This window comes from Chionomys nivalis, chromosome 25, assembly GCF_950005125.1.
Source record: "Chionomys nivalis chromosome 25, mChiNiv1.1, whole genome shotgun sequence".
Lineage (NCBI taxonomy): Eukaryota > Metazoa > Chordata > Mammalia > Rodentia > Cricetidae > Chionomys > Chionomys nivalis.
The window spans coordinates 26,956,737-26,972,529 of record NC_080110.1 but is presented as its reverse complement, the minus strand read 5'-3'; the positions used below and the strand labels follow the sequence as shown (position 1 = coordinate 26,972,529).

The following is a 15,793-nucleotide window of genomic DNA, read 5'->3' as shown; positions in this document are numbered from 1 at the left end:
TGGTGCATCAGTGAGGGGTTTGGGACAGGGGCTTCCTGGGCCCTGGATGCTCAGTGTTGCTGTCTAATGCTTCACGGTGACTATGAGAGGAAGAGCAACAGCTGACGTCATTCAGGACATCCCGTGTCCTTCTCTTGCAAGTGCTGGGGAAATCCTTGCGTTTATCTTCAGTTGGGAGGTAAATGAATACTCTCCTATCCACTGGACCGAGCTTCTTCTACAAATCCCTTTCCATTAAAAAAAAAAAAAAAAGGCGAAAAACAAGTTTATCTAGATAAGAGCTATGAAAACTGGGCAGGGGGCTGGAACATTTGTCTGTTAATGATCTAGCAGTTTCTTAGGACAAATTATTTTTTATAATTAATTAATCAATTTATTTATTTATTAAATATTTCTGCCTCCTCCCCGCCACCGCCTCACATTTCCCTCCCCCTCCCCCAATCAAGTCCCCCTCCATCAGCCCTAAGAGCAATCAGGGTTCCCTGCCCTGTGGGAAGTCCAAGGACCACCCACCTCCATCCAGGTCTAGTAAGGTGAACATCCAAACTGCCTAGGCTCCCACCAAGCCAGTATGTGCAGTAGGATCAAAAACCCATTGCCATTGTTCTTGAGTTCTCAGTAGTCCTCATTGTCCGCTTTGTTCAGCGAGTTCGGTTTTGTCCCATGCTTTTTCAGACCAGGGCCAGCTGGCCTTGGTGAGTTCCCGATAGAACATCCCCATTGTCTCAGTGTGTGGGTGCACCCCTCGCGGTCCTGAGTTCCTTGCTCGTGCTCTCTCTTTAGGACAAATTCTTAACTAACATTTGGCCTACTAAGAACATGGCGTTTAAATGCTCTCCTACATAGCCATCCACAGAATTATTCGAGTGTGCGTGGGGATCAAATCCAATGTCTATTTGTTCTCTCGAGTTCTATTCTTTCTCTAGCTCCTCTCTAACCACTAATCTCTTTAATGGTTTCTGTTGTTTGTTTGTTTTTTAATCTGTACCTCCTTTTAGCCTAAATCAGGTTTTTATGCCTGGATGTTTGGGGTCAGACACCCGTGGAGTCTGTCCTGCGTGTCTCAGGGTGTTCAGCGACATCTCTGTCCTCTGTCACTGAGTGCCAGTAACACTTGTCACCACAAGTGATGAACAAAAATGTCTCTCAACACCGCCCAGTGCATCCTGGGTACAAGATCACAACTGGTTGAGAGTCACTAACCTAGACAAAGAACTTGGAACAGGACAGTATTTTTGCACAAAATCAATTTTAGAAATGTCTTGTGCCATCTCTCTTAAGCAAATTAGAGGCTCAGAGAAGAGGGTTCCATGGAACTATCATGGAACTATCAGATGGAACCCACCTAGGGCATGAGACAGATCTGGGCCCATTTTCTAAATTTATTTGGAAACAAAGAGGGTCAAACAAAAATTTAATCTCTGGTCTGAGTCAACTGAGTGTTTGTAGGGAATCCCCTTCATTTTGTATTTGCCACAGCCAGGGATGTGGGACAGCTGGAAGGAGGCTCAGAGCATGGTGAAGGATTCAAGCTTGATTACAGTTCTGAAGCTTTGCCAGTAGATTGGGGGTCTTTTGAATTTCGATAAGATTTGAAGTCAAAGAATCTTGGTATTGTTCAATTGGTTCTTTTAATTCAGTGGCTATATCAACGGGAAAACTATCCTAAAAATTCGGTTCACAAAACTAAGAAAAAAAATGTGGAAAAACTTGAGGTACCTGCCTGGGATGATTCAGTCAAAAAACAAACAAACCAAACAGTCACACAGAACAATCTGAGGTTCCCAACTTTTCTCTTTGACTCTAATAAAAACTAGAAAACCTTCTAGCGAACAGTTCATTTTGTACATGATGATTGAAAGGACATGGATCTGTTTAATTTTCTGCCGCCTGCCTTATTTATGTATGTATGTATGTATGTATTTATTTATTATGTATACAATATTCTGTCTGTGTGTATGCCTGCAGGCCAGAGGAGGGTACCAGACCTCATTACAGATGGTTGTGGGCCACCATGTGGTTGCTGGGAATTGAACTCAGGACCTTTGGAAGTGCAGGCAATGCTCTTAACCTCTGAGCCATCTCTCCAGCCCCTGCCTTTTTCTTTTCCAAAGTTTTTTTTTTTTTTTTTTTTTTTTTTTCTGTTTGCTCGTTTTGGTTTGGATTTTAGAGGTAAGATCTTGCTATATAGCCCCAGCTGGTCAAGAACACATCGTGTAGACCTGGTTGACTTTGACCTTTTAGTTCTGCCTCGGCCTCTTGAGTGCTGGGAGTACAGGCATGTGCCACCACACCTGACTTTGTTCGGGCTTTTGAAGCTACTCAGCGGCAATTCATAGATTTTTCTTAGTACTGATGGTAAGTTTTATATTTTTCCATTTCATGTTATAGTGATAAAGAATACATTTCTATGTTTTCTATCACTTGGCTGAACGAGGCTGAAAGTGAATGCCTGGAGTAATGGAAGCGAAGGACTGGCTAGACAAGACAGTAAAGAAGGGGAGAAGAGAGGCTGGGGAGATGGCTCAGAGGTTAAGAGCACTGGCTGCTCTTCCAGAGGTCCCAAGTTCAATTCCCAGCAACCACATGGTGGCTCACAACCATCTATGATGAAATATGGTGCTCTCTTCTGGTGTGTAGGCATACATGTAGGCAGAATGCTATATACATAATAAATACATAATTTTTTTTTAAAGAAGGGGGGAGGAAAACCAGAGGCTAGGCAGTTCTAAATGCTTGGACAGGAGAGGAACAGTTGGTGAGCTTTAACTGCATTAAAACTGAACCCCAGAGTCAGGGCAGAGCTGTCTCTAGGAGTAGGGAGGAAAAACACAAGGGCCAGGCTTCACTGTTCACCCTACCATGTAGATTATGTTAACACATGACTAGGATCAGGCTGTTCTTGGATTGGTCAAACCCTGAAGACAATGCCACAGAGACCTATGACTGTTTGTCTGAAAGGATTTTCTAGAGCTCAGGAGAAAATGATTCAGGCAGGTGAAAAAAATCAGGCACAAGAGAATAAATCCTTTTATTTTTGCAGCCTTGGCCATGCAGGATAAAGACTAGAATGGAAAATCTCCTCCTTTGGGCTCTTTGAGCAAGTCATAATTCAGTTTTCAGCGTGAGGAGAAAAATGGGACACCATCCCAAAATTTGAAGAAATATTGAATAACTTAGAGAATTCTCTGGAATGAGGGCGGATAAGAGATGCACAGGAATAGATAAATGAACACCTTCCCATTTCTCCATAAACTATTCTTCTGTGTAGAGTTGACAACTGAGGATTTAAGGATAAAAACTGATTATGCTTCAAAAACAGCTAAGTAGAAACTTATTTATACTTGAGCAAACAGAGCCAGAGGCAGATGGAGGGGACTTATATTGAAGCACTCAAAAAAAGTGTCTGAAGACAATGGTGACTGGGGAAAGGTTGGGACTCTGGTCTTTTAGAAACACCGTGGGGCTTGTGTCCATCTATCTGTCTGTCCGTGATGGTTTGTGGATTACAGCCCTTTCTTGGGCGCTAACGGTATGGACCAACGTAGAGAACCACTCACGTGCAGCACGTCTTCCGATAGCAAACCATTTTCGTCCTTGAAGAAAAGCCCCTGCTGAGAATCGAGGTCTTGTGTTAATGTGGTCGGTCACTGTAACCCAACACACCAGGACTCCAAAGCGGGGGAAGAAAAAAGAGGCTCCCGCCAGCTTCTACAGTGAAAGGAGAGGACCATGGCAAGGGCTCAAAGACATAAAGCTCTGCTCTCCTCTGTGACTGGAAACTGTTTTGGGCAGGGAGAATTCAGATAGGTTCCGAGGCTGAAGAGGTTTGGCACAAACCTGTGACTAGCCACCTTGGAGCGTCCTCTAGAATTTGGGGCAAATTGCTAGCAGATTCACAGCCTTACAGTGGCATGGTGAGGAAGTGTGAGCCCAGCTATGTGAGTTCAGGAAAATGAGTTCTCCATTGCTTCTAATTTCATCTTTAAAATGGCGCTAAGGGTATGTCGGTCCCATGGGAATCCTTCAAGGATTGGGAACTCACATGTGAAGCATTGAGACAGTCGACCAAGCCACATGTCAAGTTCCATTATATGACACATGGGTAAGATGGCACCCAGAAAGGCCACACTTTTCAAAGCCGGGAGCTTGCAAAACATAACGTAAGAACTTCTGAAAGGAAGCTGGCAACAGTGTGTTGTCATCACGCAGTCATGGACCCTGTAGTCCACTCAGCTCTAACATCCTACATCATATAAAACAACCCAGCAGACTCAGTAACTGGTCCCATGCTGTGGCATAATTGGGATGTTTTTGCTTAAGACTGTGTGTGAGTTCAATAGAGTGAAACCGTGTCATCCTTTTGGGGATGGAGCAGTTGGCTATGCGGATTTCAGACCCTCTTAGACTCAGTCTTCTCCAGTGTCCAAGACGAAAGAGCGGAAGCAGCAGGTCTGAGATGGTGGGTACCATCGGCACACACGCACCTCTTTCTGCAAGGCTGGGATGCGTTAGATTCCTGTACCGGGCTTTACCAATGTCTCGTAGTTTGAACACTGTGACAGAGAGTAAGCAACAGAGTTGAAAAGAGGAGATTTATATAACCTGGAAAGAGGGACAGATCAGAGTCACTGGAGGAGCTAGACTAAGGAAAAGGGCAGAAGAAAGATGGGAGAGAATAAAGATGAAGAGAGAAAAATGAAGACAATAGAAAGAGTCACAGAAGAGAGACAGAACTTTCTGATGCTCAGGATGCATAGGAGCTCAGGAAAGATGGCAACAATAGTTACAGAAAGTGTGGTTGCATGGGCAGGAAGCTTCGGTTAACAGCCCTAAGTAGAAAGGGTCTCTGGGCATGGCATGGTCTGCCTTGTCTCTGCAGCTAAAGAAAGAGAGGTGTGGGATGGAACCAGGAAAGAAATGGGACCTTTTGTGTCTGGGCCTTCGCTTCTAGAGGATTAGACTATGATCTGTATGGTCCTTTCCAAAGCTAAGCATGTATGGATGTATAAGCCATGAACATTTATATGAGATCCCATATTTGATTATGATAATTCATTTTGGGCCATACAACTTCCGTGAAAGTCCTTTGGCGTTAGACAATGTGGTTGCATTTGAGTTTTGCAGGACCATAATGCCCTTCAGAGTTCTAAGCTTGTACAGTATGATTATTTTTCTAAATACTGGCCAGCTCCTGGGGGCTGTCCCCAAGCTGGTACTGACAGCTATGTAGAGGAGGAAGGGGAGCTAGAACCAGGTCCTGGGGCGCTGCGGCGTTCCCTTAGGTGATTCTTCAGGGTGCTCGTTGTTAAACTCCAGGATGTCTGTTTCCTTAGTGTCCAAGTTTTCCATTAAGAACAGGATGTCAGGAGAGACCCCAGAGCTAGCCCTGGGACGGATTACGCTGGTCTCTGAGGATGTTCCCGTGTCAGGTAAGAGAGCTGCTCCGGGGCTCATAGGATCTGGACCTAAGTTTCCCAAGGAGGTGTGCCTGGACTCCCGTAACTCTGGAAGGCTCCACCTTTGGGGGAATCTGTCATCACACGGATCTTCCTCAAACGTAAACAAGTCTCCTTTAGTACTGGCTGAAGCAGCCTGGGGATTGCGGTCCCCAGATGGCGTCGCCTTCCCTGAGGGGTCTTCCTGCTGCTCCGTCCTGCTAGGTTGCACCCCAGTGAATTCGAGGCTCAAGATGGAGGCAGCAGAGTCCTGGTCATGGCTATCTGACGAGGACCCAGGTGCTTCAGCCGCTGTGATCAGGACCTCAGGGACCTGGGGAATTTTGGTAGGGGAGGCCCTCACACTGGACTGCGGGGTCAGGCTTTGCAAAGTGCTGGTGCGGCTGGTCTCCCTGATGGTGGACAGTTCGCCCATGCTGGAATGCAGTTTAGGGTTGCCCTCTAGGGAGTGGGATTGCTTCCGGGTGGGAGAGGCTCGGTGGGGATTTCTCGGAGGCACGTCCAACAGATCCCGAGCTGGGCTGGGCGGGAAGAACATGGAGCTGTCGCTGGCTTGCCTGCCGAAAGTCCTCCTCCTGGGGCTGCCGGGGTGCTCGTGGGTACTCAGGAAGCGCTTGACTCTCCTCATCACCGAGCGCCGGTGGCCGTGCTTCTCATAGTTCCATAGCCAGTCCTCCTCGGGGAACTCGGACCCGGACAGCCTGAAGCACGTGACAAAAGACAGAGTGGCGGCATGACTGAATTTTGGGCGGTCTCAAAGTTAAGAGGCCACTTACGGAGACTGCTATTTTACACACCCAAAGTGATAACCGAGGAATGTAAAAGGCAAGAATGTACGAGCACGTGTTCCATTAAGGATAAAGAGGCGACTTCGAACGTCTAGTAGACTCTAGGAAATTCCGCTGAATAGAAGTCCCCTCCCCCTTATCGCTGGGTGCTACATTCCAAGATCTCCAGTGGATTCCCAGACAGCACCAGACCATAGATGGTAACGCCCTTTCCACCTTAGCTAAACACGTACTAACCGCGCGGCTATCACTTTATTTATCTATTTAGAAACAGACTCTCCTGTATTCCAGCTCGCCTCAAACTTGCAATATTGCCTAGGATGAGTTAAACTTCTGGTCCTTTTCTCTCCACTTCCCATTTTGGGATTTATAGGCTGGTGCTACTGTACTTGGCTATGCGGCTATAACTTGCTTTTTAATTAATCTTTTAATTGTGCTGCCTGTGTGAAAGTGTGGGCACACATGTGCCATGGCATGCTTGTAGAATGACCTCTGGTGGGGGAGTCATTCTCTCCCTCCACCACGTGGGTCCCAGGGCTCCAACTCAGATCATTGGGCTTGCATGGCCAGTGCTCTTACCAGCTGAGCCATCTTGCCCATCCAGCCATAGCTTTGGTAGCATCAAGCATGTCAGCAAAACCAGCATGGGTTATTTTTCCATTCTTAACAATATCCTGAGTCGCATTCTTGTCCATATTTAAAAAACTTAGCATATTTTTTTTTATTAATCAAGGCTTTCATTTTTCACTCAAGGGAACATTTTACAGCTTCTCTTAGACACAGCCAGACACTACCAGCATCACTACTCTTGTGTGTTAAACAGATTCATAAATTAAGGTACCCCTGAGCACAAGCATTGGATGCAGCGCCTGTTGGTCGGAGGAGGACTGTGTTGGCTCGTAAGTGAGGGGCAGGTAGGGCAAGCACACAGATGCCCTGGATAAAGACGGATGCACAGCTCAGGTGAGAAAAAGCGTGATGGCTCATAATATAGCACACCGTTCAGAATGGCACGCGATTTAAAAATCTATGAACTGCTTGCTCCTGCAACCTTCTGCTTAATATTTTTGGACTATGGTTGAGTCTGTGTAACTGCAATCTGTGGAAATAAACCGGCAGAACAGAGGGGATTTCTGTACACTTAGAAAAAGGATGAAAATGAAAGAATAACACCATAACGTTAGGATGAAAATAGTTTTATCCATACGGATTCCCTCCCAGAGTGTTGGTGACTGGCAGGGCCCAGATCACACTTTGAAAATTACTGATCTAGGTACTTGAATGTTATTATGTTCTGTACAAAACCTGTGTTCTTTTGTTTTTACTAGAGTTGAAATAAAGACAGATTTCCCCAGGTCCCATCATTCCCCTCACTCTATAAAAAAATAATATGACATAGCTAATGGTATGGGAGGTCCTTCTGTCTATGTGTTGTTTTTATTGGTTAATGAATAAAGAACTGGCTTGGCCTATAGCATGGGAGGAGGAAGGCAGAGTTAGAGAGACGCCATGGAGCCACCAAGACAGATGCTGGGAATTTTACATAGTAAGCTACAGCCACGTGGCAATATACAGATTAATAGAAATGGGTTAAATTAATATGTAAGAGTTAGTTAATAAGAAGCTAGAGCTAACGGGCCAAGCAATGATTTAAATAATACAGTTTCTGTGTGATTATTTCGGGTCTGAGCAGCCGGGAACCAACAAGCAGCTCCTCCAACAAACAGCTAAACTCTAGAGACTGTCAGAACCAGTGGGACGGCTCAGTGGAATGAGTGCTTGCTTCATAAATCTGACAACCTGAATGTGACCCCAAGAATCCAAGCAAAGGTGAAAGGAGAGAACAGACCTATAAAGTTTCTTCTGACATCCACACCTGTGCCATTGCATATGCGACTTGGCATGTGTTCTCACCCTCCCCCACCCCATAAATGCAAAAGAGAGGGGACGCAAACGACAGCTAATGCTCATTTCACTATCATGATAAAGATGTCAGTTCATGTTGCTATTGTTACCAACACTTTATGGACAGGTTATTAAGGTCCGGGAGATTCACTGTGCCTGACTAGCAGGGAGGCCAATGCTTTCTGTTTACTTTCTCCTTTGGTATAAAACCTGCCACCCAGGTATCACACGACACGCTAGAGCCCAGAACTGAGACATGTCTCCTGAAAGCTCTGCATCTCTGCGACTCAGTTTGGACTTGAGAGGAGAAGTCTGCCTGCCATGGAAAGAAGATGCGGAGGTGGGCTGGACTCTCCCTGTGATTGGGGTCCCTGGTAGGTTTGAAGGATTTGCCGTGGCTAAGGATTTTCCACTGAAATGCTGACATTTAATGAGTTTACCCTTTTTAATCTCCTTCAAGGCTTAAATAAAATGAGCCAACAAGGCAACGAGGCCCCTTGGGCAGTGAGGTCTACTCCTTCCTCAGATTCCAGGGTTGTCCCACACCTCTGTCCACTTCAGCCTTAATGGGGGTTTGGACAACAACTTTTTTTTTTTTTTTGGTATTTCGAGACAGGGTTTCTCTGTGGTTTTGGAGTCTATCCTGGAACTAGCTCTTGTAGACCAGGCTGGTCTCGAACTCACAGAGATCCGCCTGCCTCTGCCTCCCGAGTGCAGGGATTAAAGGCGTGCGCCACCACCGCCCGGCTGGACAACAACTTAAACACTTGTCCTGAAATGCCAGTCGTTCATGCTGGCCTAGGGAGCATCAGCAACCCTGCTGTGCCAGTCCAGGGCTGGTGATCATATCCATGGTGACAAGATATCTTATGCCAGGCGCGTTTTCTGTGACATAAAGGAAAAGGCTGGTAGAACGCAGGTGGAACCAGGAAAGTGCAAAGAGAACCACCAAAAAAAAAAAAAATGTGTTTCTGTGGTTACGAATAAAAGATGCATGAGACGATCACCCAGCTAAATGTCCCGGGATGGTGCCCGATTACAGCCCCGTGCTGTTATTCTGAAGCCCAGCAGTGTCCTTGGCTACCGGATAGTCTCCTGACCCTCCCTCCAGAGCGGGTGCAGATCCTGTTACATCGCCTTGGGAGATGCAGACTCATGCTTCGGTGGCCCCAGTGACCCTGCTCATTGGGTTTCATTAGGTCAGCTCCCAGGACCTCATTAGTCACACTTCACAGCCATCTATTTAGCCGGGGAGGACACCATGGAGTGGCAAGCACAGTTGCTCACTAGGGCTGCCACGCTGGAGGTCCTCGGAGACGTGAGGTCAGGCTGGCACTTTCTCTTTATAGGACAGGCATATGCCCTCTACTTGGGACATTGACTATTTATTTTGGGTTGTCTCCCTTAACTACATATAAGGTACCCTACCTGGTAAGAGGGACATGGTCTTCTAGGGAAAAAAAAAAAACACAAAAAACATCTGTAGTAATATTATTTCAAAACTTTGTGACGCAGAAGGAAAAAGCAAACAAAATAAAAAAACTGGGCCAGCGAGATGGCTCAGTGGATAAAGGCATTTGCTGCCTATCTGGATTGAGTTTGAACTCTGGAACCTATGCGGTAGGAGAGAATAGGTATTGGTAACTTATCCTCTGATACTTTCCTGCCTCCTAAGACTGTGGTGTGGACACACGAGGTTCATCTGCTAGACTGTATTGCTAAATTTACCGAGCCTCTACATTGAAGAATCTGCTGCATCATAGACCTTATTACCTACAATTTTAAAGGAGGGAGATGGTATGCATACAAATATTTACGTTTGAAATGAAGTTTTGGTGCTGGCAAGTTTTCTACAGAGAACTCAAACTGCACAGATGAAGAAGGAATGGGGCATTCCATGCCAAAGCAGTGACTCAGACAAATGAGGTAGCGGGAATTAGCAAGCTTTTTAGTTGGTGGGAAATGGGATGGTGTTGGTCACGACTGGGATGATCATCTTGGGGTATGCTATGAGGGTTTGGACTTTGTCCTCCTGGCTGAAATTGTGTGGTTTGGAATTGCCTGCACGGGAAAGGCTACGTGAACAGCAGTGTCGATGAATGCATAGGGTACGAAACACGCTTTAGAAATGTCCCGCACTTCCAGCCTGAAGCTGGACCTTTGGAAGGACACTTGAGGTTTCACAAATCTCGTGATGAAGTAAGAAGTGTCCTCAGGTCTTTGTGCCAGGATGAAGCTGGAGCACAACTCCCCGGGGTTAGGGAATGAATGACCTTTCTTCTGAGTGCTGGCGCCAAAGACTGTCGCTGCCACTCAGCGCCTGTCCTCCTCTCTCTCACAGTCATGGTTTTCATGGGTTTTGATGTTCTTGTGTTTCTGATATATAGAAACTCAGCTTAAGAACAGAATGCCCTGAAGATCAAAGTGGATATCAAAAAACTGAGACAAAGCCCAGGGCACGTTAGGCTGTTCTTGATCTCACTATGCAGAGAGACTTCAAACTGAACCTCTTGCCTCCACCTCCCAAGTACGGGGATAACCCCATCACGCCTGGTTGATGGTGTGTGGGGCACCGAGCACACGGGCACCCTTGTTTAATTTTTAAAGTGTATTTTTAGTACATGCCAGAGGTGCAGAAATAGTAGCACTTAAACAATCATAGCCAGAGCCTTACAGGAGAGGACAGGAGCGCTCTCATTACGTGACCCTGTGTTTGGGACAGCCAGTTTGTGTTTTGGAACTCATTTGGACTGAGACAGATGGGTAGAGACAGGACATGCACGGGAACTGCCATGGAGCCACTAGATTCCAGAGGTGGAAAGGGAGCCTTGTTTCAACAGCAGGACGAATGACTCGGGGGGGGGGGGGGCTTGAGAGTCAGGATGCTGCTGCCCAGGCTGATACTAGCAGTGCATCGTCGGGAGACTCGCGGGGCTCTCCGTGACTTAGCATCACACACGGTAAACTGATAGTGGCGACATTTCCCCTGCCTTCCAGGATGCTTGGGGGATGAAAAGTTTGGCGTGCATCAGAGGGCTCTGAAGAACAGAAGGTCTGAAAAGGATCCTGCCAATCACTGGCAGCTCTCAGAAGCAGTCCCCAGGTGCCCGAGGAAGCGATAATGATCACCTGAAAGTCCTTTTTCTTCTTTGAAAGAGTTCTTTAAAAACTGTCACGGCAGCTGGGAGCTTCCCCAGACAGTTAAAAAACCTTGGCTAGGACTACTTAGCAGGTATTGAACAGTAACACCAGGGCATTGGGTGTGCGGGGAGTGGAAGGGCTGGCAGAAGCTGGGAATTTCAGGGATGGGACCCAGGGCTGACTGCATGGCAGGAGTTAGAGATGCAGATAGCACTGGTCCGCCCTGGCCTTTCAGCCTCGTGTCTGTGCCATTCGTTAGACACTGCTAACTCCATTAAGTCACCCATACAACACATGGGAAGGAGAAAGGTGTCCCATACAGTCTGCTTCTGAAAGAGAGAGGAAGGGTAGGAGGGAAAGCGTGCGGCGGGGCCGATGATGCTCGTTGGAGCTGTTTTCATATCCAGTGTTGAAAAAGGATGGATAGCAAAACCCAGTGTTTCAAAACATCTGTTGAACACCCACACACAAGACCATCAGCCACAGAGCTAAGGGTGAGCAGTGGGGACTGCTCAGAAGCCTGTTCAGGGTGCAGAACAGTCACACACACACACACACACACACACACACACACACACACACAACTATAACAAGGAAGAAGCAAGAGCCTGGCTTCCAAAGACCACATGACTTAGAAGACTTAATGTAGTTTTGTTTGTTTGTTTTTCAAATCAACTCTGTCCTCACTAGTGTAATGACGTCATTAATTACACAGCTGTCTACACTAGTGTAGTGATTTAATTAAGAACAGAGCTTCGGAAAGATGGAAGGACAAACCCCACCATGCTGACTATTCTTCGTCCACTTTCGAAGTGGTGTTTTGACAATTTAAATTCAAACAGCAAAAAGTCATCTTAACACAACTGATGCAAGGAGTGGAGAAGAATGATCTTAAATATGATGAGTTCTGCTTTTTTCATGTCAGCTTTATTATTTTAAATCTGCAGTGCTCTCAAAGTTGGGGGCTACACCGGCAAGAGCTGGTGATTTGCCTGAGTACCTGTCAGGGCACAGGCATGTGCAGAGGAACAGTTGAGACCTGGGCAACAGAGGTACCGAACCCATTAGAGTGGAACGCTCTTTATTTTTGACCTTACTTGTGGTAGAATGACAGTCAAAGCTGCAATTGCAGATTTACAAACAGACAAGTAACTTTCACGCTGAGCTGGGAGGCAAGGGGCTAAGGATTATGCAGACATTTCATTTTTTTTTTTTTTTTTTTTTTTTTTTTTTTTTTTTTTCGAGACAGGGTTTCTCTGTGGTTTTGGAGCCTGTCCTGGAACTAGCTCTTGTAGACCAGGCTGGTCTCGAACTCACAGAGATCCACCTGCCTCTGCCTCCCGAGTGCTGGGATTAAAGGCGTGCGCCACCACCGCCCGGCTATGCAGACATTTCAATGACCGGAATGTTATGACCACCCAGACTTCCCTCTGCTCCATTCTGGCGGACAGTTCCTAGGAGCAGAGGATCTTGGGAGGCATTTAGACTGGCAACTGCACTAGAGCCTTGACCTTCCCATCACCCTTTGTGGCCTATTTGAGAGTTCAGAGCAGGATTTATGACAAATTTGGTGTACCACACCTTCCCGAGGCATATCTAATTTCACGCTACCACTTAGACTACAGCCAAGCCCTCTCTCTGAGCACACTGTATTCTGTAGATGTTCTCTTGGAAAAGAGATCTGTGCCATGTACACCTCTGATACCATTTAAAGGTAAGGACTGAGCAGCAAGGTGACCCCACGCTGGCAGACAGAGAATCCCAAGCTCTAAAATGATGAACTTAGTGTACATCCATCTCCTTGGGAGACCTGCCTCTCCTGCCTTCCTGGTACAATTAAGGGGAAGAAAATCAATGTGCCAAGAGTACATTTTGTAGAAGTTAGTGACTTAGAAGTTGGGCTATTTTTAAGTGGTTCATAACACGAGCATGCAATCGTGTATACCAGACTATGTATTTTCTTATAAGGCTAAAATAAACTATTTGAGCATAGTGGACTAAGTAAGACAAGATTACTGAAATACCAGTCTGGAAATAAAAGATCTTACCTTTAGTAAGATCTTTGTTTGCTGCGATATGCGTTTTCATGTATTTGAACTAGTATAATCTATTGCACCATCTTGAATACTTTCTATATATTCAGTGCATGCGTGTATAGTTATACAGTGGGGATTATAGTATGGCAAACATGCTTAGAAGTTTTATCATACAGACAGGTAAGCAAGAGTCATCATTTTCAACACAGTGGTTTAGTTTCCCAGTACCCAATACATCTTAAATTCTTCCATTCCTAACTAGAAGGAATTCTTAGCAGCACACTGAGCTATTTTCCTCTCTATTTAATCATCTAAAAGTGAACTCACAGAAAGACGCGTTACTTGATTTTCCAAGCTGAGAAGCTCGCTAGGTGACCATGAACTCTGTGACTGAGAAGCTCGCTAGGTGACCATGAACTGTGACTGAGAAGGAACTGGGAAGGCCGACAGGGGCAAGCAGCAGGCAACTGCCCTTCATCAAGGCTGAGCAATAGGCTGGGGTAAGGAGGACCTTAATGGCCTGGAAGGATGGGCGGGTCCAGCCTCGGAAGCAAGCCTGTTTTACTGTGGGCATCCTTCTCTAGGCTGGTGGCCACCTACACAAGTCTCCAGGTGCCCGACTCTCTGTCATCGCTTACCACAACTCCTGACAACCCACTTTCAGGCATTCCTTGCTTTGACTTTTGAAGGGCTTTGAGCTTCAGACGCCCCTTCTGAAGGGGAGTGCCACGATTCATTACTTAAGAGGATTTGGAGTTGTCTGACCGAGAGCATAGCTTTACAGGATAGAGGTTAGATATCTGACGTGGGGAGTCAGGAGCCTGCGCAGTGCTGGAGCAGAGAGGGCACTCGGGCAACAATGGGGCATGCACTTGCTACACAACCACAGACCTGTACAAGGTAAAAGCCAGCCCACAAGACCTGTACAGGATAAAGCCAGCCTGAATTCTAGCACAAATGAAGGGGAGGTGTGCTTTTAAGGCCCTTCCCCTACTGTTGAGCTAGGAGAGAGAGAGACTTTTTTTTTTTTTTTTGAGGCTGTGGCCACTGACAGGTTTCCCATGTTCTACTGCGTATATTGGCAGCATTAATTAGATGTTGAAGGGAAGGGGGTGGGGAAAGCAGAAGGAGGAGAGGGAAAGAAAAAGAAATAATAATGAGGCTGGGAGATACATTTTTGGGGCGACATTGGGGGAAGTTGGAGAGGAAAATGGAAGGTGGATATGATCATATTTCATTGAACATATGTGTGGAACTCAGCTTAGAGATGGCCTCCAAGGTCATTCACAGCTGCCCCAGAAATGTGTATAACTGTGGGTAAAGGTACCTGCGGCATAAGCCAGATGACCTAAGTGACCTTGGAAACCCACACAGAGGCAGATTGAGAGAACTGACTGTACCAAGTTACCCTCTGACCTCCGGGTGCACAGCACGGCTCATGTCTCCTCTATCATATACATAGGCATACATAATACACATCATACATTTTTAAACGTTCTCCTAAATATCAAAGTTTAAAAAAAAAAAACCATGCTTACCCCATTTGGATTGTTGAGCCCAGAAATGAGGGTATGCAATAATCAGCCGCTGCCAGTGTGTAGGGGGGCCGAGCGGCAGAATCATCCCAATAAATATCCTTCTTCATCTTGGGCAGGCTCATGTGCATCTCATCGACAGCTAAGAGGGAGACCTAAAACCGTTGTCGTAGTGTTAGAGCAGCATAGATGGGTGGGGGGTTTGCGGCAGGCGGAAGCGAGCTTGAGAACTACGGGTCACTGAGCGAGTATACAAAGGCCCAAAGACAGACGTGCTACGGTGAGGCCGCCGCAGGAACATGTATGTGTTCTTCTCTGCTCAAAACCTCTGGGCAATGGTGTAAGTGGAGTGTGGAGCTGTCCAGTCTTCGTGCACCTCCTGGTCACCCTTTGTTTACATGCCCTGGCCTGGAGCTTCATGTCATCATCTGCAAGGTTCCTCTCTCTTGGTTTCTCAGTTACAGTATTGCCTTGGTGGCTCCCGGATAGCCGCCATTCAACACCATAGAGCACAGAGAGGTGGACGCTCTCAGTTCTCCCGACTATAACCGACAAACACACCTCTGTCTCCCACTACTTCTTGTATGCCCTATCTTCCTCTTCTCTCTCTCCTTCCTTCCTTCTTTGAAACAGGCTCTCAGCACGTATCTCAGGCCACCCTAGAACTTGTAATTCTTCTTTCCCAGGCTCCCAAGTGCTGAAATTACAGACTACGCCACCAGGCCTGGCTAAAGTAGTGTATCAACAGACCTGTATCACGGTGACAACCTCTCTGTCTTGGCTTAGGTAGAGTGACAAATAAACCATTAAGCCTCTGGGAATCCAGTTTTGACAGAGAGAGGGAAACATTATGCTTCTTCCCCGACAGACTGGCAGGGCTTCAAACAGATGGATGGGGTAAAGCCCTCAGACAGAGGTTCTGAAGGCAG

At 46.5% G+C, this 15,793-nt stretch overlaps 1 protein-coding gene across 4 annotated transcripts in view; it reads right to left on the bottom strand.

Annotated features, from left to right (window-relative positions):
- Positions 1 to 3,054: 3,054 nt before the first annotated feature.
- The window catches only part of Best3 (bestrophin 3), a 38,060-nt gene continuing 25,321 nt past the window's right edge, over positions 3,055 to 15,793 (bottom strand). For all 4 annotated transcript variants that reach the window (XM_057758262.1, XM_057758261.1, XM_057758264.1 and 1 more), the window contains 2 exons: positions 14,868 to 15,019; positions 3,055 to 6,160 (listed from right to left, as the gene is read on the bottom strand). In XM_057758262.1, coding sequence (XP_057614245.1) covers positions 5,248 to 6,160; positions 14,868 to 15,019 — 1,065 coding nt within the window. In that variant the 3' untranslated portion in view covers positions 3,055 to 5,247. The remainder of the gene's footprint in view (positions 6,161 to 14,867; positions 15,020 to 15,793) is intronic.